Source organism: Lygodium microphyllum, chromosome 6, assembly GCF_053477565.2.
Source record: "Lygodium microphyllum isolate KBCC chromosome 6, Lygodium_microphyllum_v1.1.10, whole genome shotgun sequence".
Taxonomy (NCBI): domain Eukaryota; kingdom Viridiplantae; phylum Streptophyta; class Polypodiopsida; order Schizaeales; family Lygodiaceae; genus Lygodium; species Lygodium microphyllum.
In genome coordinates this window covers 60,827,711-60,850,022 of record NC_141140.1, presented here as the reverse complement: position 1 = coordinate 60,850,022, position 22,312 = coordinate 60,827,711, and the positions used below count along the sequence as shown (strand labels likewise).

The window sequence follows — 22,312 nt, the reverse complement described above, 5'->3', positions numbered from 1 at the left end:
GGGAGTCTAGACATCTTGTCCAACTGGCATGCCTCATATACATGATCGTAATTGATATAATCAAACTACATGACACCATGAACAACTTGTTTAGACTGAATTGGTTTAATCCTTTGCAAGTTTACATGCCCAATTCTTCTACATCATGACTCAACATCCTTATCTTATCCATGTCCAATCTCAACATACATAGAACTTTGTATGACATGAGTACCTATATCCAAAGCAAATAACCTATCTTTCTTTTGACCATGAGCAATCAACCTCTAGGTTCTCCATTTCTAAACTCCCCAATAAAGTGATTATATTTATTGAACCTTACTTTTAGCCCTTGATCAGCCATTTTTCCAAAAACTATAGCCAAATTCTTATTGATGGTTGGCACATACAAGACATCTCCAAGCTTGTCCTCTATCCCATTTCTAGTCACCAAAGGAACACTGCCAATGTGAGTTATCTTATGTAAGGTATCATCTCTTGTAGCTACATACTCTTCATATTGCATTTTTTTATTTCTATCATATCATTTTGCATGATGTATCATGTTGTTTGTAGCTCCAAAATCCAAAAACCAATCATCCTCTCTAGGGGGATGTGTCATGCTACCAAAGTACATACTCCATAGCAAAAAGATGACCTCTAGATGATGAACCACCTCTAGAACCATAGCCTATGCCTCTATAACCACCTACATAATGACATTATTGTATCCTTCCATGAACTCTAGGCATAGCATTCTGGTTATGATAGCATTCTTTCTCAAAATGACTAAATTGATGTGCAAGTGCCATATATTTTCTCAATGATCTCACAAGCATCGTTACATATGGTAGTCTTCTTGATATGTGGAATCAGTGCCTCTGAAATGCACATAGATATCCAATGTAGAACCTTCTTGATATATGGAATTAGTGCCTTTGAAATGCACATGGATATCCAATGTAGAACATTCTTGCTTTTTTTGTCTAGTCTTTTTGGCTTTGTTTTGTTCCTATGTGGGCTCTTCAAGAAGTTTAGGGCATGTATCTTCACCTGTAATGAGGTCCCATAGCCCTTTCCCCATCATAAAAATTTACATGCAATATGACCATACACTATAGTTGTCCTTAACTTGTCACCCAACAATTTGAGTAATATGTGCCATTTTTTACACTTCTGGAATGATGGTAGGAGGATGTATGCATACTTATAATTCTTTAATCACAGGGCACACAATTCTACCATTAGCGAGATTCTTATCACTGTAATGTCATAATGGATGCCTAGACACCAATTCCCAAAATGATATTTGATAAGTTATAATGGTATATGCAAAAATATTGTCCTAGTAGTTGTAGATATTTGGATGTTCTTGGTTCTTGTTTAGGCTTTAAAACTTATCGAGAGAAGGCCATCCCCAATAAGCATACTTGATGTATACTATTTATTTCACTCTAGTAGAGGAGATAACTCTAATATAGTTTGAAGTGTAAGGACTTTCTTATGTTAGGTTCATCATAAACCATTGCAATCAAGTAAAGCTCAACTCCAAATATAAAAATAAATTACTATTATTGTCATATCATCTAGGCAAGATTTGAACAAGTGATACTAGTTGATTGGCTTGGTTGATTTCACTATGTATGTAGTTAGGGATTGTAGTTTTGACTTGCAAAGAAGTTAAGTTTTGGAATTGAAAAGCACGGACAAATCTAGTTAAAAATCATATTTTGAACCATGCAATTGAGTTGTGTGAGTAAATGGCAATTTATTTCTAGCTCATAATTCGTCATGTGCTTCTCATAACCTTGAGAGCTTTTTGTCTCCTACACTTTTACAAAAGCTACTAAATAAACAACGTGGAATTTTAATAAAGGAATGTGTGGATTCAGAGGTATGTATTTGGGTTCATAAGTTACCGATTATATTAAATCCAAGCACAAAACCTTGCAAACAATGAATAGCGGCATCCAAGAGCTTTTAGCTCTCAAGGATCCCATAAACTCTTAATAGGCCACTTAGGGTGCTAATATTTTGACGTCTATAGTCTAACTAAAGCCATTATATTTTGAATGCCAATAAGAGGGTCTGTGCAAATCAACACAAACAATTGGGCTTCCATGAGATATTACCATCTAGCATCATAAGGGTTGACTATAGGACATGCTCCTAAAAAGAGGAAAACGAAGGCCAAACATTCTTGCCCACTTGGCCCAACATGATAAGAGAGGGTTTGCCATACACTTGAATAGCATTCATGGTTACTTATTTGTAATTGAGACTTCGTGATAGCCCACAAGATACAAGGCTATTTTCATTATTAATAGCTCTAAGTGTTGTCACATTAACAAATTCTCTAAGCTCATACAAGGGCCACCATAAGACATCTCAATGCCACTCTCTCCCTATCTTCCCTTCACCAAGAGGCTTACTTTTGATAGCACATCCCCATTTAATCCGTAATTGATAAATTCTTGTAGAAAACATAGATGTGACAACATTAATAAGAAAAGAAAGAGTAATGCTTTCATGCATGCACTCTTAAAAAAAATGGAAGTGGCAAGCCTTTCATTAAGTTCAATAAAGATCATTCTACACCTTGGCATTTTAGGATTGAGTTAGAGTATTATCTACTTTCTTACCTCTTAAATATCCATACTATACATATAACATCCTAGCTACTAAATCTTTTGGCACAACTTTATAAATTTTAAAACGCCTTAGCTTCATGTGGCTACCAAATAAGTGCTAGCTTGAGACTAGATCATTGCATACCAAGGAGGAGAAACATGAAGTTTTGCACATGGGTTTTTGAAGAAGATTGGCTGAATCTAGAGATTATGGACAAGCCTAGTTTAGTCACATTGTAAGAATCAACCTTGTTATGGAAAATAAGCGAGGAAGTGCCTAAAGGGTATCCATTTTATTGTTCTTAGAACCAACGTGCAAATGCTCATTTTAGGCAAATAGTGCTAGACTCCTAGAAATTCTCTCAAGTGAAAACTAGTGGAAAACCACATCAATTACAACTAGTTGAACTCTTATAATATAGCTACCCTAAGGCATTGAAGATAAACAAATCATCAATTATTGTACATGATATGGGAGTGAAAGCCCATGATTTGTGGCCAATCAAACATGTATATAGTGCCTAATGCACACTAAAGTAAGGAAATCAACTACCTTGTTTCCCTGGTCAAAGTGGATAAATTATGACAAAAATGTGGGTACTACATAACTATGTCTTATGCTCTCTAAATGCTTTAATAAGATCGAGAAGAGAGCACTATAAGTAAGCTAAGTCACCAAAAGATCTCTAGTATTATTACAATAGCCACAACATTGCCATAATTGTGTAATTAACTTCATGTTAGGTTATGAATATCAAAATATTTTGAGCTAAAACCAATGGATGAGCACAAACCTTACTACTATCTAGAAATTTTATTTTTTATTTATGATCCAACACCATGCATATTTTGTATACGTATGCATTTTCAAATGGTCTAAAACAATTGGCCAAGCATTGGATAGCTATTTTCTTGGTTATTTTGAAGAAGAATAGGTTGATCTAGCTAGTAACACTTGTAGTATCTTAAAATGGCTACACAATAAAAGCTTGCTGTCTCCAAAATTTTAGAAAAGTGTAAGCATATCTCTTCCATTTTGTCACACATAGTCCTCTCAAAAGAAGTCCCAAAGCCAGAGAAAAACTTTAAATAGTTTCTATAGTGCAGATGGTTGAGAATGTCTTAAGAATAGATGGTTGTTCCAAACTACCAAGGTCTTTGTAAGTGATGCAAGTGTTTGAGCCTTTGTGTTGACATAAACATTGGTATCATGTGCGACAATGTTTTGGTCCTAATTAGGGAGTATCAATTATGCTTGAACAATACAAAGTAATATGACCTGTTAGGAGTTCTCAATGGGACACATTGATTCCTTTCTTCATAGTGATGTAGATATTTTCCATAAAAGAGTTTGACATTTAAACTACCAAACTTAATAATTCTTTCTATTAATGACTAGATGAAGTGAGTTCTTAGTGATCTCTATTGCAATGGTAGCCAACCAAAAATTGAAAATTTGCAATGTAATGAAGATATCAATGCAAGTACTATCACCATCAAGTTATAGTTCAATTGGTAGCAAAAAATACAAGCATACTAGTAGCTAGGTACAACTCATAGCTACCTATTATAATACAATTGATAGCAAGTAGTACAACTAACTAGAAGCTATTAGTGCAACTAGAGGTCTTGCATGGTAGCTACCAATTATAGTACAATTGATAGCAATAAGTAAATGTATACTAGTAGCTATACAACTTGTGGTTATGCCTAGTAGCTACATATATTACAATCAATAGCAATAAGTACATGTATGTTGGTATTTGGCAATACAAGCGATAGCTACCTGGTAGGTACCAATCATATTATTAGTTAATTGGTATTTATATATTTCATGATATGAATAAAATCTAATGTGACAAAGAATGCAAGCACTCAAAAATTAGCTTGTTGAAAATCATGACCAAAATTATTTTTGATGATCAAAACAATGCTCGCTACATGAAGGGTGTTTCAATTTATGACATTAGCTTCACGTTCTCACCTACCTTCTTTGAAAGTGTATCTTGCCACAATTATGGAAATGGAGAACATGATCTTGTTCCTAAGGCTCAAGTCCTCCTTTGGTGCTGCTTTAGTTTTGAAGGCTTAAGGCGTTTGAGCTATTAGATTTATTTTGATTTCGATCTTCTAATATCTCCCATGCATATGTGCTTATTTTAAATTTCATTTTTAATACATCCCCTATGCTAGAGGTGTCGATTAGGATTACTTAATGGAGTCACTCTTAAATGGATACATTTTTAAGCTACTTTTGGTGACTCTTAAATAGATGTCTAATCTTGGTTTGGTACATTGATCTCTTTATTTCTTTCAAAGAGGGCACATAGCCTTGGTTTTGTGGAGATTTCTCATCTAAGGATGCCCCTTGACAATGTGCCCAAAGACTCCAATGATACCCCTTGGAGATGTGCCCTTTGGTGTACACTCTAACACTTTCACTGCTCAATGCACCATGTGCATCAACTTATATTGTTACCTATGAGAAAAATCATTACGTAAGCCAGGATGCTATCAACTAAGCCAATGCCATAAGTGAGAAATTGGCATTTGAGAGGGTTATGAATATTTGGACATTGAGCTCTGCTTCTTAACTAGCTAGTCTCATTTGGATTGAGTACACTTGATCACAAAAGGTGATGTTGTTCTAACTTTAGTTAGACATCTTCTACAAAACACATTGCAAAAGGGATATCTATGTGTAGTAGAAGCACCATTCCACTAGAACTGGCTAATTTATTCATGCCCAAGCTTCAAAATCTAGGTGCAAAGCAATGATAGCTCTAATTTGCACTACCTTTGGCAAACATGCCCTTCTCCAAATTGAGCCTCTACAGAGTCCTACTACGCATATGAAATCTTTGGAAGAGGTTCTTAGAAAGTTGCACTTTTGCAGCGACCAAGTCTCTTATATATGTCTTTGGGCATTCTAGACCAATACACTAAAATCCAAAGAAATATGCAAAATTAATAATGTGGATTTAGAAGGTGCCAATCAAAATTCTTTTCGATGCACAAAGTGCTCTAATTGGTCCAAGCATGCGATGACTTATTTGTACGTATGGATACATGTATATACCATATATACACAAACATTCATACTTACACACGCACTTTCCCACACCCATACACATGCTCATATATAAATACATGCACACATTGATAGACATACATGCATGTATTCATATCCGGGGCCTACGACCACCTAGCCATGCGTGCGCGCGCACACACACACACACACACACACACACACACACACACACACACACACAAAAACCGTATAAAATACATACACTTGCACAATAGGGTGATATCAAACATATAAGGCAAGCTAGCCTGCAGTGAAACGTTTGAAGCCAAAGATCGACGCTCGGCGATGAAGCTCACGGGAGGTGCCAACCTGGTGGAGCGCCCGCCAGTCTTCTCTGCTGATGGAAAGTTGCTCCTTGTCTGCACTGGCCGCACTGTCTCCATCTACAGCGTCGCTACGGGTCTCCTGGTAGGCCTGCGCACCCAAACTGGAGCAGAGAGAGAGAGAGAGAGAGAGAGAGAGAGAGAGAGAGAGAGAGAATTTGCTGATGTTTGGACTAAATTTTCCCCCTTCGTAAGGGGAAAAGGTCTCCCATGTCAGTATTCGATGTAGCTATGGTACTATCCAAACTGCGATTGAGAGTGTATTCCTGATAAGAGCTTATTTTAGCATTCGTTCTTCATGGCCTTCATGACCGCATGACTGTTCTGGGTTTGAATGAAGCAATGCGAGCAGTCAAACCATTCACTAAAAATGTGACGGGTTTAAACTTCATGTTTCTTGTTGCAAAAACCATCTTTCTCTGATTTAAGCAATCAAAGCCTGCCCCCTCTTTTGTTTTGTGGTAAAAAGCCTTGAAGTAGTGTATTATTAAACTTCACCGTTGTTTCAGCTAGGGGTCGTGCTGCTCTTTTAAGTGATTGCCTCTCATTGGAAGATGTATCCTTCTCCTTTTCTTAACTTTCATTCCTTTCCTCTTTCCTCTCCCATTTGCGGTAAGACTTGTGTCCAAGAACCATCGAAGGTCTAATTATGCTAAGCCTCCAACTAAAGAACCACGGGTCTAGGTTATTCCAGGCCAAATTGTCATGCGATTGTGAGATAAGCAACTTAGAGCAGCAGACATCACACTTGGGGAAGTAACCAGTTTGACCACCTCTGAGAGTGAACAATGGAAGCAAATCATGAACATGAAAGGAGAAGGGAAGAGAGAGACGAAGTGAATGTAGAGAGAGAAGAATAAATCTAGACTAATCCAACAATCAGCCCTTGCACATTGTTAGATTGTGTAGAATGTGGCCAAAGAAACAAGGAATTCAATCAATGAGAGAGAAAGTGGAGGTGGTTGGAAAGCGAAATGTTGAATTGAAATAAAATAATCTAAAATAGTGGCTACCTTGGTTTGCCATGTAGTAGTTGTGAAATGTGCCTAGAACTGGACCATGAACTATTGGAAATGCATCCCCAAAAGTATGCTGGGATTGACTAGTGTGTAGAGGCTTGAGTGAATTGATGTGAATGCACTCTAATAAACCTAAAGTATGTGAAATGAATAGGATTGACACACTAGAATGAATGATGGACAAAGATAGTGATTGAGCTTCCAAAGTCCTTATTTGACTAAGATTGAAATTTGAGGCTTACTAGTAAGAGATGTATACTAAAGAAGTATAAGATGAACACTCCTAATACATAGCTCAATAGAAAAAGAGAGAACGCAAGAAAGGTGAAAGAGATTCTCAAATCTTAATTATAAGAGTTCAATAGAGACTGTAGAAGTATTGGCTTTGATAGCCCATGCATGAACAAGCACATCAATTCCATGAAGTTGCCTAATTGCCCTATTTGGGACAACTCTTTACTTTGTCTCAATCTACCTTGAATAGTCTTCATCCTAATCAAGCCATGAATACTTTGGCTCGCTTCGATCTCACATGTATTCCAACACATTGGTAGACTTGCTCTTTGCTACTCCTTATAGTGCCTTCACTTGGATCATGAGATTTGTGTACATAGCATCTTCTTATAATGCATCCATGGTGTATAGAAATACTCGTCTATTGATAACAAACACAATTTATGACAAAGCATAGATTGATAAAGAACGTCCTATTGAGTAATCTATGTCCCTAGGGGAGAGTAAAAGGGATAGCTAGACCCAACACATCACAAAATAGAGAAGCTATCCTGACCACTTGTGGGTGTTGATGATGATGAAAAAGTATAGGGGGTATGTGGTGAATGAGGAAGGGAAACTACCCTAGGAGGCTGCTATGGGAGTTGTTGCGAATATGGTGGATCTAGCGTCAACCACTCTCTGATGGAAGAGACATAAATGTGTATAGATTTATGCTTACAAGAACAAAATACCAATGCATGGGGTAATGCAAAGGGTGGTGCAAGATGTCATGCTCGTGCAAAATGCTATGCAACAGTGACACTTGGACTATGCCTACGAGAGTGGGCAACGGAAGATGGAACATAGAGAGAAGGAGACAGTAGGATGATGAAAGAAGAAATAAATTTGCATTGGCTGAAATAAATGTTGAATACAATCAGAAGGATTGATCAATCCTCCTTGCACGCAGTTCGAGGCATCAATGAGGGCGTTGGATTAGGTTTGAAATGATGATGGTGGTAGTAACATCGGAGATGGAGGAGTATGCTCAAAGTTGGAGGAGTAATCCGCAAAAGATGATCTGCGCCAACCAAAGCACCTGTTATAAATAGCAAAAAAATATGCCAAATTGACCAGTTTGATGTTGGCTCACTAGCTACACTTGGCAATGTAGTCGGCAGCATATAAAAATGCTGAACAATGCAGCTGATGTGTCAAGAAAATATGGGGATGCATGGCAATGTTTGATAGGGTGGCGCAGATTGGGAAATGTAGAAAATGCTGAAGAAACTCGAGAAATGCACACTAAAACACGAGAGCTTCTATATCTCCATCAGACTTTGATAGAATCTCACAATCGAGAGATGATAGAATGACAACAGGAAAAGTGGTAGGCTAGCACCTTCTCTTAGATCTTGGGAGGGTCCAACAAACTCGTTACTCATGTGATGAAGCATAGAAGCCTTGGGCAAAGGCTTCATGAAGAGATCCATTGCATTGTCCTCAACAGGACAGAAGGCCACTGCCAACTCGAAATCCACGATTCGCTCACAAACATAGTGATACTGAATCTTGATGTGCTTTGCACGAGTATGAAACATTGGGTTCTTCACTCAAGCGAGAGCACTTTGATTGTCTATGTGCAATTCTATAGGTCTTGTCTGTGGAAAGCCAATCTCCACCAACAAATGATGGAGCCAAGCTGCCTTCATAGCTGTAGAACAAAGGGCACGATACTTGGCCTTTGTAGAAGAAAGGGCCACAGTTGGTTGCTTCTTACTGCTTTGAGAGATAGCTCCCGATCCAAGGGAGAAGGCATAACCTGTAGTGGACCATTGCGAGTCTGCATTACTTGCCTAATCGGAGTCACTCTATCGATAAAGAAAGAGTAGCCCCCTCTCCATACATGATTCCGCAAGATCAAGTCCCATATAGATAGTATAGAATGCGCAAAGCGGCTTGCCAATGAGCTTGAGTTTGAGACTTCACGAAAGAAGACACAAGGTGACCACTGTCACGAGGACGTGAAAATTTGATGCTTTACTTATGTTTAATTGACATTTGATTAAAGGATTAATCAAATGTACAATTAAAAGATGCACATGTGTTGCACATGTGAGATGCAAGCTACTTTCTCACAGTTGAAGACCGAAGGACCCTGTGAAAAAGATGGGTGTCAAAGGCGAAAGTTGTTACAAGTTACACTCGTTAGATTCTAGGTGAATTTTGGTGTCAGTTTGCCCCTAGGATCATTAATTGGCCGTTAAGTGTCAATGGTGACACTAGGGACTAGGCATTAATTAATGGATTAATGCTTGTCCAAGGGTCAATTAATGCATGGGACCACTTTGGGTTGCAAATGGCCTAGCCAATTAATTTTTGGATGGGCAAGGTCAATTTTTTGGGCATGGATTAAGGACTGAATTAAAATTAATTAAATGACTGGAAATTGCTGAAAATGGATTAAGAAAGCTGCCACTTGGCAAAACTTTCCCATGCAAGTGGGGGAAAGGCTAAATAGGGCTGGAGGGAGAGGGAAGTCTCGTTTTTTCATTTTGGAGCTGTTGGACTGTTGCTGCCAGCTTTTGGGGCCATTTCCTAGCAATTGGAGACCATTTTGGTGATGGAGATTGCATGTTCTTGACCTCGGGAAACTGACAATTGCTGTTGATGCACTTTCTCCTGAAGATCACAGTCTCTGATGCTCCTATTGTTGTTGGTGCATCCATTTGGGGCTGGTACAGCAGGGCAGCAATTGATTTTGATCAGTTCTTCGCGCCAAATCTCAAAATTTTCTCTCTCTACAGCATTCTCTCGTCTCCTTCAGCCTATGCTCAGCCATTCTCAGCAATTCTCAGCCATTCGGAGGAGATCTCAGCCATTCAAAGGAGATCTCAGCCATTTTTGGTGGGCTGATCTGTAATTTCTGCAATAAACCCTAAATCACAGCAGAAATTAGGGTTTAGCAGCCACCTTGGGATCCATGCTAGAGATTGAAGGCTCAAGGGACTGAAATCAACAGCTGATAATTGAAGATTATCAAGGGATTTCAGGAGCCAGCCCATCCGAATTGATTTGGGGCAGCATTTGGCTAGCCAAGGGTCAAATTGGAAAAGAAGTCCTAGGTGAAACAAGGGGCAAATGACCCAAAAGGCTTGCTGGACATTTATGACAGCAAGAGCAATTGGTTAGCAGGAGGAGATTGAAGAATCTCAAGTTGTGCTCCTTTCAATTGAATGAAAGCTAAAGAAATACTGCAAGGGGCGCTAATTTTGGGGCCAACAGGGTGTTTACTCTCCAAGAATGTTATGGTAAAGTGTGTATTTCATTTTATGTGCATTTATTTATTGCTGTAATTAACTCTTAAATCAGGTTATCACCACCCATTCCAAGAAGGAAGGTTGGTTCCAACCACAAAAAAGATATCTGGCCAAGTGTGAATCAACTAGATCAAAGAGCCAACAAGGCACTTGTAATGGGTGACATCGTTAAGGGGATCTTGTGTTTCCATAAGCTTTGACTCTGGGTCCATGGGGCAAGAGATAGGCCGGCACTCGACCATACCAAACTCTGAAAGAAGGTTGGAGATGTACTTGCGTTGGGAAATAAAATTGCATTGTACCATTTGATAGATCTCCAATCCACAGAAGAAGTTAAGATCCCAAGATTTGTCATGTCAAACTCCTAGCTCAATATATCTGTCGAGTTCGATCAACCTCATGTGTATCACTCCCTGTGATAATGAGGCCATCATCATACAAGATGACCAAGGCATACATGTCCTTTGCAACCTTGTAACAAAGGTTGGGGTCACGATCTGATCGATGGAAGCCACTGTCTAAGAAGAATCGATCAATCTGCTAATACCAAGCCATAGGAGCTTGCTTTAGGCTATAGAGGGCCTTCCACAGCTTGTAAACATGGTCCTCCTTCCCTTGCACAAGAAAACCAAGAGGCTATGAGACATAAATCTTCTCCTCCAAGATGCCATTCAGGAAGGCAGACTTCATATCCATTTGATAAACCAACCCTCTCAAATAGTGGACATTTGAGGAGTTGGTGTCAAAGTCTCAAAGTAATCCAAGCCTGCCCTCCACTGAGAGAATCCCTTGGCAACAAGTCGGCCCTTATGCTTGTCCAAGGTCACATCGGCAAGATACTTGGTCTTATAGACTCATTTCACACCAATCACCTTCCGTTTCTTTGGATGAGGAACCAACTCCCAAGTTTGATTTTGCTCGACAGAATGGAGCTTAGTTTGCATAGCACTGTGCCAAATATCTTGTGCAAGAGTCTCATCAACTGTAGTCGTTTCATGGTATTGAAGAATCTGTGACATAAGGGCATAGTTCACATAGTGAACTCTCGTCGGGCTTGAAGCCTAGCTGACTTGCGTGGGCCAAGAGGCGTCTCAGGGAACTGTTTAATCCTTGAATCTTGCATGAGCTGCCGATACCACCAAGAAATGCTGATCGGCTCTTCTTGTTGCGAAGGAGATCGAGAAGCCTTTGGTACTTGTAAAGCACTTGTCTATGGAAGGGACTCCCCCTCACTAAGGGAAAGTAGATCCTCCTTACTCGAAGAAAGGGGGGTAAGTCTTGTGTCTTGGCAACAAAGGAGAGAGTTCTTTGTCTTCGTCTAGCTGTCTTGAACAGGGAATGACAATGTATACAGCATGGCAGCTTGCTGTCCATAGGGATTTTGCCTTCTTCTATTGGCTCTAGAGTTATCTTTGCAAAGGATCCCTCTCTACCAAAGGGGGATGCTTTTTACTTGTGAAAGACATAATCTTGAGAGGTTTTGGAGTAGCATATGAGCCTTTTAGTGCTGCTGCAATACGCAGTTAAAATAGGGCTGAAGTACAAAAGTAAGGGTAAGTCTTGTGTCTTGGCAACAAAGGAGAGAGTTCTTTGTCTTCGTCTAGCTGTTTTGAACAGGGAATGACAATGTATACAGCATGGCAGCTTGCTGTCCATAGGGATTTTGCCTTCTTCTATTGACTCTAGAGTTATCTTTGCAAAGGATCCCTCTCTACCATAGGGGGATGCTTTTTACTTGTGAAAGACATAATCTCGAGAGGTTTTGGAGCAGGATATGAGCCTTTTAGTGCTGCTGCAATACGCAGTTAAAATAGGGCTGAAGTACAAAAGTAAGGCCTATGTAGTGTTTTCTTCAGCTTCAACCATTTCTATGAATCGATATTGCTCCCGGTTGATGAGATTGACCTTCCCTCATTAAGATTCATGCACTTGTATAGAATTTTGATACTTTTGCCTATCACATAGGCCTATATACAGTAGGGTTCTAATCTCTTCTTATTGAGTGTCAAGGTTTATGTTGGGCTATTGATTTTGATTTGATCAACTGTATCAACAAGGGTTGAATCGATCTTGCATTGTTGTATTTGATAGTAGTACAAAGGCTTGGCTTCAAATTCATTTGGTGTGTGAATCGCTTCTTCTTTCTCTCCTCTTCTTCTCTTTAACCTCTACTCTCTGCATCCTTATTTTTGAAACCCCCATGGTTTCAGCCTTCATCCCTTTATTCCCCGATACTTTAAGAGATTATCCTTTGCCTCCAAATGCAATGGAATTCAAAGAACCGGTTTTTCAATAGGCACTGCTGTAATGCGGGGCTATAATAGTGCTGTGTGGAGGGTGCTCTTGCCCTCTCAAGAAGAAAAAGATGTATTTGCTGTTGGTTTTACTTAGTTTACAGCAAGCAGCTTGGGTTGATTTAAGCGTATGGAAATCATGTGCAGGGCTGAAAAACTGTACATAGGGAAAGCTAAAAAAAAACTGAGAAAATATGGATTGCTGGTTGGAGATGAGGGCATTTCAAGTTTTTATGATGGGTTGAGTTTTGTTGATACTATGGCTGAAATTTCAGCAGTAATATATGCAGAAAATGAGGCTGAAAACAAGGTGCTTTAGGTATGCTCTTTGGAGATGTTTGAAGTCATAGCAAAATTTGCTCAACAGGAAGGGTTAATGTTGAAAGAATGGACTGACATAATCGTTGATACAAAATATAAGATGGTTGACAAGAAAGTCAAGTCAATTGCTTTGCCATTGCTGCCTAATGTGATTGGCTGTATAAGAAAGTGTTAAGACAGCCGAGCTCGTAGGATCCAAAGGATACAGGGCATAAATTTACAGCTGAAACACTGAAGGAGTTGAAGATTGGTTGTGAGACATTCCTCTTACTTGCTAAAAGGGAGTCTTTAATGTAGATGTTAGCCAAACATAGAAAGACATTTGCATTTCAGCTTGTTGAAATAGGCTGTGTGGACCTGAATATTGTGGCTTTGATGGTAATTTTTACTATTCCACATATACCATGGAATTTAAGGCCGATTCCAATGCATCGGGCTTACTTGTCCAAGTTAATGGAGTTTCTAAATGAAAAGATATGCATGAAGATATTGAAGCACTTGATCACAACTGTCCAATGTGCTGAAATTCCCACAAATTTCAGTGAACAACACATTGTCTAATACACAAACAATGCTCAGTAGCACAAAAAATGCAAAAGCCCCAAAACTTAGCTATTCAAAATGCATAATTTCAGCCAATTTCAGACTGAATCTTTAGTACATGTGCCAATGTCTGCTAAGCATCCAAAAGCCTCAAAATTCTTGACTTGAATTCCAAGAAATTTTTGCTATGTGCGCCCAAAAGCACTTCCTAGGGCAGAAATGTATCTCCATGGTAAAAAACCTTGTCGTAGCTTTGATTTCTGAATAAAATAATAAACTATACATGTTACCTTCGAAATGTGAGCCGAGATCACACTGGATAAATATCTAAATTGAGTAGAATGGTAGAGGCAGCATGGTGGAGCTGCGTAGTAGTGTCGGTGGATTGGGTGGAGTGCAAGTGGATAGATGCTGGTAGTTGGAAGCGTAGGCGGCTCTACTGGCGGAGCTAGAAGACTTGGGGGCGGTGGTGATAGGTTGGTGAAGCTCAGGTGGAGCAAGAGAGTGCAAGGCTTTGGTCGTTGCTGCAGGCGAGTTGTTGGTGGCATGGGTGGCACTAGAAGACCAGCGGTGGTGTTGGCGTAGGAGGCAGTTGACAACGGTGACTGGAGGACTAGGGGGTGGCAACGGATAGACTAGGGACAACAACGCTTGTGGCGTTAGCTCTGGCAGACTTGGCAAGGTTACAGTCAGGGGCTAGAGGTGGCAACAGCTAGCGCAGGGGGTAGAGCTGCTAGTGGCAGTTGCAGGTGGCGAATGTGTTGGTGCTATTGGACGAGGTAGGAGAGTTGACGAGCTTGGGGTGGCGAGTTGAACATTGTTGAGCCTGTAGCTCTGATACCAATTGTAAGAGCAAAGATGGCAGCTCTTAGTAGGAAGCGCATAGTAGACAGTAGAGAGAGTGAGAGTGAAGACATGCACGACACTTGATGCAATCCCCAAGTATGCGAGTGAAAGTACAAAGTACAACCCTTAGACCTTAGGGTTGTTAAGGTGCGTTCACCCTCGAAAGGTGTTAAGTACAGCAAGTGATCAAACTATGTAACATAAACACACAAAATGGAGAATAATGTGATTGGGGAGAAAACCTCTTATAAGGAGAGTAAAAAGTGCCCCAATGTCCTACTCCTGATCACCAATACTCCTTTGTGAGTGTAAGCATGAGTGAAACCCAACAATGCCTTTCTTGGTTTAAGATTGCTTCAATGCAGTCTCTTGAAGCATCACATTCCAGAAAGAAAGGTTTCAACAAATTAGGTATAATCAAAATATGTCCTTTGTTGACATAGAACTTTAGAGCTTCAAAAGCTTCCTTCTCTAGTTTGGTCCATCGGAATGCCACTGATTTTTTTGTTAAATTGTGCAATGGTCCAGCAACCACTGCAAACCATTTAATGAATCTCCTGTAATTAGAGCATAGTCCCAAGAAACTTCGAACTTCATGAACATTAGTCAATTCTGGCCATTCTACAATAGCCTTGACTTTTTTTGGATCCATCCAAATCTTATCTTTCGATACAATATGGCTCAAGTAGTGAATCTCTTCTAGGAAAAATTCACTCTTTTTGCCATTCATATAAAGTTTTTGTTTGCAGAGTTCTTGAAACACTATTTTTAAGCGTTGCTTATGCTCTTCTTCATCTTTTGAATGAATCAAAATATTATCAAAGAAAGTATATGTAAACTCTCGATGTGCTCTTAAGATTCTTTCCATCATTCTATTAAAGGTTGCAGGAGCATTGATGAGACCAAATGGTAGCACAAGAAACTCATACAAATCAAAAGTTGTCATGGATACTGTTTTATGAATATCTTGAGGAGCAAATCCTTATTTGATGGTAGCTACTCTTCAAGTCAATCTGGGTGAATACTTTGGACCCATCCAATTTATCCAAGATATCATCAATTCTTGGAATGGAAAACTTATTTTGAATTGTAATTTTGTTAAGGGCCTTGTAGTCCACAATGTGTAAAGATCCACCTTTCTTCTATACTAAGAGGACTAGAGAGTAAGAAGATGAGGAACTTGGTCTTATTAGACTCTTCTGCAAGGGCTCGTTGACTTGTTTCATAATCTTCTCTTATTTTATTGGACTCATGCGATAGGGTGGCCTATTTGGAGGTGAGCTCCCAGGAATGAGATCAATGTGATGATCTTCTGGTCTCTCTGGTGGTAACTCGTGAGGTAAAGTGTTTGCAAAACAGTCTTCATTGGTTTTTCTTTTGAGGCTTCATCAAGCATCCATGGCATATGCAGTCCTTCAGCTTCTAAGGCCGCATCTTGGATTGCTTCCAAAGTCTCAAGCTTTGTTATCTTGATAGTTCACTGTACTGTCGGATCTAATCCATGGATAAACTTTCTCATCTCCCTATTGAAAGGAACTTCATTAAGAGATGTAAATTTAAGAGAAACAACTGTAAACTTGTTGATATATGTTTCAATAGTGTTTCCATGGCTTTGCTTCAGCTCATCCCATTCTTGTTGCACATCGGCTTCAAAGGATAATGGCAAAAACTTTTTGTTGAACATCTCCTTAAACTCTTTCCAAGACTTGGATTCCTTTCCCTCTTGAAAAACTTTGAGCCACCAATTTAAAGCAGCATCTTTCAGATGCATTTTAACCATCCTAATTTTGGATTTTTCTCTATAATCTTCACCTCCAAAAGTAGCATTAAATTATCTAGTAAAAGACATAGCTTTTTGAGAATCTCTCTTACTGCAGAAAACATTAAACTTGATACTTTTCTCTCCAATCTTGAAGTCTCTTTTAGCATCGTTTTCCTTTGCTAAAGGTATCTTTGGAGATTCAACTACCATGGAAATAGCTGGTTCTTTGACTTTCTCCTTGCCCTTCTCCATGGAGGGATTATTGGGACAAGAGGAGGTAGCTTGTGTATGATGAAACTTTGAAGTCACTGTTTGGGTGGATCCTTGAATGATAGGTGATATGCTACCTTTCATAGACTTAGTTGCATCAATAACACTAATAGCTTTCATCCTGAGATAGACCTTCATAGTTGTAATACTATTTGTTTTAAGAAGTGGAAAACTGTTCGGCTGTCTATTGGCCATTGTTAAAGGATACCATGGCCGTTGTGGGCACTGTTTTGGTTCCCCTGAGCCTAAGGGCCATGAATCATAACCGTTTGTATATGTTATGGGACATTGCTCGGAAAAGGCCTGCTTGGTTACGTCTTAATTGCTTTGGCATGCATCCTTTGCACTTTCGTTTGAAATGAGGTAACTTTGTAGGGCATTGTTTTTCGTATGGAAAATTGGGGCATTTTATGGCTGAATGTCTAGCGAAGCAACCGACTTCAGATGCTGAGCATGTTTTGCCTCCCATGGAAGATATGGTGCTTGATGCTCCGTCGCAAGATGCGACCCAGCCACCTAAAGTTTTGGATAAAGGCAAACATGTTCCAGGCTTGGATTCCCGTGACAATGACTGGGTAGATGCCACATGACTGTGACAACTATTACCTTTTTGTTGATTTCTTTATTACTACTTTATTTGGTTTTTCTTTTTGGAAGGATCCCTCTTGAAATCTAAACGCTTGAGTTGCATGGCCAGTATGTGAAATGGACAGGAATGTCTAGTGAGTCAAGACTGGACAGTTAAGGTCCAGTACAAGTTTGGAAGAGACTGATGGCAATGTAGATTGACAAGCCTGGAAGAGATTTGTGAAAGTGTATATGGACAAGTGTGTTGAAGAACTAGCCTAGAAGAGACTAGTTCAAAGTGAAGATGGACAAATCTCCAAGAGATTAGTCCATGTGGGGTCATCAATGGAAATTCACTTTCAGTTGAGCTACATTGCAAATTTGGATGTAGCCATAGTCTGCAAAGATGGTTAGAAGACTAGTGGGGATGCAATGGAAGCAACTCCTAAAATTTAGGGAGTTACTATTTTTGGACCCCAGAATCTGTTCGCGTCATTATCTTCGTTTTTGCACGAGGAATAATCCTCTGGTCTGTGCCGAGGTCAACTATTGCACCGATCATGGAGAATTTTAGACTGGAAGGCTAGAACGGGAAACACCTTCCATTGCTGCCATTTGGCACAAATTTGTGCACTTTCCTCTTTAAAAGAGGGGCTGGCGTGTAGTTTCTTGGGCTTTTGGGGGGGGACTCATTTGTAAAAGGGGAAAGGATGGATAGTTGTTGATGAAGAGCTATTGAGAGCTTGCCTACCTTTTCTATGATGCACAGAGGGTTGAGCTTGCTCCCTATTCTCTCTTTCTCTCCTCCTGACAGTTATGGTTATGCCCCAGTCGAGGGCCTTTCTTCTGATTCATGTACAGTTGTGTGGGAATACGCTGTTTTTGCATGAGGCAAGAGCCTCCTCACTCCAGGAACAGGAGCAGTTGTTGGCTGCCCCTAAGCAGGAACAGGTGAGGGTGGTAACCTCACCAAGTGTCCGAAACAACACTAAATCAGTACTGATTTTGGACTGTTCAAAGGTTATTTCAAAGCCCAATTGATGTCAGAATCAAGGGGCACTTGGCACAGATGATGAAGAACAGTATAGGGAACCATATGAGCTGAAAACAGGTTTCAAAACAGGTCTGAACCAGTAATTACAGCGGGCTGAAATGGTCAATTCTGCACTCCAACCAGAAGTTTCAGACTTGGACAGAGTTTCCCCTCCTGGTCAACTTGTTTTGGGTCAATAATTGTATTGTTATGCTGCCAAATTTCACCCAGAATAGGTGAAAGACAGCCCATTGTACTTTCTCTCTTTTTAAAAATAAAGAAATACCGCAAGGGGCGCCTGACTTAGGGGCCAACAAGGTGTGTGTGTCGCAACAGGAGCATTCTAGCTTCCTGTATTTCTTCTTGATTCTGTGTCTTTAAGTTCAGGTAAAGTGGGCGACTGTGAATTGGGTGAAAGCATTTATATATTTTGGTTATACACTACCGCCCTTTCCAGTGAACAGGCCGGTTACAGTAGATGTACGTGCCAAAAAAGGTAAAAGGTTTGATGCTGGCATAGCGGATACTGTGCCTAATGCTTCACAAGATTCCTTGCGTACTTATATGCGCAGGAAAGACATGTTGTCTTCAGAGCACTCTACTCATGCTATGGTTTCTTTTGCTCCTCGCAATCAGCCTACTAGGAAAGTATATATGGATGGTCCGAAGGGCCCGCCTGCTAAGTTGGCTTTTGATGCTAGAGGTAACGTGATTACCCCATGGGATCGTCGTTATCCACGTTCCATCCCCAAGACAGTGGATACACCATCTACTTCTAAATCTAGCCGTCGAAACTCTTTTGCCGTGTTAGCTGATTTTTTGGATGAGGGAGTCCTTGACATTCTAGCAGAAAAGGTTAAATCGAGGCAAGCTTTGCCTCGTTCCTGATTTTCTTTTTGAATACACATGAAGATAGCCACGAGGAATGTGCGAGACATTTGTTCTCGCAATAAGCAACATGCTATGTGGAGTTTATTGCATGAGAATCAGTGGGATGTCTTGTGTGCTGTTGAGCACAAGAGTCACGGTGAAGCAGGAAAAGTTGTGGATTGCTATGAGTTTCGCTTGTTTTATGAAGGGACACATGCCATGCATTATTCTGGTGTGCTTATGATTGTACATAAGAAATATCAGCCTGTTCTTATAAAAAATGATGTACATGGTCGTTTTGTGGTGATTGAAGTTTTATTTGAAGGAGAGATCTTATGGTTACTTGGGCTCTATGCTCCAAATGACCCTTTATCCTGTCGGGATCTTTGGAATACTTTGCAGACCTCCTTGTCACTTGGCAGATGGGGGATTTTAATGTGTGTGTTGATCCTTCACATTCCACATCAGAGCACTCGGTGATAGAATCTTATCAGCAAGCCAAATTGCAAAATTTGACTGTGAATTTGCAAGATAGTGCTTGTCAGACTTATAAGTTTTTTCGGGCTCTTCATGCATCTCCCGCTCGAGAGAATATGACTAGACTCCAGGATGCAGGTCAAATGGTCATTGATCCTCAGACTATTGTGAATATGTGTAGGAATTATTTTCTAGACCTTCTTGGTTCTACTCCTTCACCTTCTGACCAAATTACTCATGCCCGCTTAGTTTTCTATGATTTGGTCCGCAATCAGGTTTCACATGACATGCAAACTACTTTGGAGACAGATATTTGTGAGGTGGAGGTTATGGATGTTTTGTTACACTTGCCCAAGGATAAAAGTCCCGGTTGGGATGGTCTCACCAATGAATTCTTTGTGGTTTTTGCTATCCGACCGGTGAAACCATTGATGGCCATGTTTCAGTAGGTTTGGGAAACGGGTTTCATGCCTTCCTCATGGAAAGAAGGACTTATCAAACTGCTTCCAAAAGTTCCTTCGTCGTCTATGTTGAAACATTGGCGACCAATTTCTTTGATGGGTTCTATGTATAAAATCTTTTCCAAAGTAATGGCGAATCGGCTCCATAAGCATCTTCCTGCCATTGTACATCCTCTTCAATATGGTTTCATTAAGGGCCGAAACATTCTACATAATGTCTGTGCAAATGGCTATTGACTATGCAAGGCACTCTAATCAAGAGGTGATATTGATTCAATTGGACCTGGAAAAGGCTTTTGATTATTTAGACTGGTCCTTCATTGCAGAACTTAGGTCTACTATGGGCTTTCGGATGTCTCATTTGATCTACACCATTAGTGTTGCGGCTTCTTTGCGAGTCATGCTGAATGGTAGTGTTACCAAGCCATTTGTCCTTGCACGCTCTGTGAGACAGGGTTGCCCTTTGAGTTCTGTCTTTTTTGCCCTTGTGACTCATCCGGTTCTTTCGATGTTATCTCATATGGTAGCTTCTACTCAGTTGACTGGATTGTCTCTTCCTTTTGGACAGCCCTTTATTAGTCACAATCCTTGGTTGATGACAGCTTTATGATTTTGCGTGCGGACAAGGATAAGCTTCACAAAGCATTAGATGTTTGGACTCTCTTTGGTCATGCTTCTGGTCTTCATATCAATGCTTTGAAATCAGCTATTCTCAGTTGCACAGAATCAGATTTGCAGTCATTGGACTGGCAGGGAATGGTTGTTCCCCGTGGTTCCATTGTCAGGCATCTTGGATACCCTTTGGGTGTTGATGTTTGGCTGAAGCAACTACTAGAGTGGATTTCACAGAAACGGGCAGCTAAGTTTTTGTATTGGAAGTCACAGGCTTGGCCCTTCCATGTTCGCCTCAAAGTGGCTTAGACAATTATGTTGCCAATGCTCACATATTTCTTGCCATTGCTGTCTTGGACTACTACTACATTGAATGCTCTTACTCAATACATTCGTTTCATGTTATGGAAGGACTCCTTGCATCAGGCATTTCATGGATTTCTTGGTCGCATGCATGTACCCCCAAACGCATGGGTAGTGGGGCTATTTTGGATGCCGAAACTTATATGCTGGCACTTCGTTGGTCTCTTTTTCGTGCCATGTGCTTGGATCATCACCCGTGGATCTTTATAGCCCGTTATTTTCTTGAGGATCACGAGCTTGTGCATGGTAATACCCAAATTCGGAGCTCTTGGTGGCATGTTCTTAATGCAGACTCTCGGTTTTCTAGTCCTTCATCATCCCTGCTTGCTCATTTGGTATGTTCTTGGAAATTGGTTCTCCAGAAGGCTTAGTGGCATCTAGCGGAGGACCGCTTAGCTACTAACTCTTTTCAACTGGAATTGTTGGCAGCCTCGCGATTACTTTCTTGGGAAGGCAAACATGAGCTCAGACCAAAATTTAACCGCATGGCACTTTTGGGCTTGACTTCAGTTGCAGATGCCACCCTTGCCAGTTGCAATGTGTTAATATCGTTTCGTACATCCAGGAGGCTTTTCAGGATCCCTCGTGGATACCGTGATTTATGGGGACAGCTTTTGATGGTGCTTCAGAGCAGACAACCCTTTCTTGCCCTTGCTTCGGATTGTCCCTGGCAGGACTGGGACCTTGTAGGCCGGCTGAATTTGGAAAAGGCCTCGGCTAACCAGGTGTATCATCTTCTGATTAAAGATCATCAATGGTTGGTTACTAAAGCTAATACTGTATGGGGATTGCGTAAATCTCAGTCATGGTGGAAGGTAACTATGATGGAGGGCTGGTTGAACAAGACACCTTTCAAATGCAAGGTCTTTCTTTGGAGGGTGATGATTGGTGGTCTTCCTCTTGCTTCAGCCCTTTCCAAGCGTTGAATCTCCAGCGGCAATTGTTTCTTTTGCACCACCAGTGTGGAATCGGCCCGTCATCGATTTATTTCTTGCCCTCTCGCTAAGAAAATCTGGTCACTCTTATCAGCGGTTTGGCGAGCAGTGGTTGGTTTCTCGCTAAGCCCTTTTGATTGGGTTTTTGTGTGGCCCAAATATCCCACACCGGCACAGTTGCATATGAAGATCTTGTTTCACTAACTTAGATACTGGGGCTGTTGGCACAATTGGACCATTCGGAATGCTTTTCTTTTTGATTCAGCCTCTAATGTTCAGGGACATATTGCTAGGCTTAAGGGTCTCTTGCATTGGCAGATAGATCTCATTCGGCACTCTGACTTACTCCCTTAGGAGGACTTACTTCCGTGGCATATGGC

At 40.4% G+C, this 22,312-nt stretch overlaps 1 protein-coding gene across 1 annotated transcript in view; it reads left to right on the top strand.

Annotated features, from left to right (window-relative positions):
• The first annotated feature begins 5,911 nt into the window (after positions 1–5,911).
• The window catches only part of LOC148034619 (uncharacterized), a 143,646-nt gene continuing 127,245 nt past the window's right edge, over positions 5,912–22,312 (top strand). Inside the window, exon 1 of the mRNA XM_087680692.1 lies at positions 5,912–6,108. Within this exon, the coding sequence (XP_087536818.1) occupies positions 5,986–6,108 (123 nt within the window). The 5' untranslated portion in view covers positions 5,912–5,985. The remainder of the gene's footprint in view (positions 6,109–22,312) is intronic.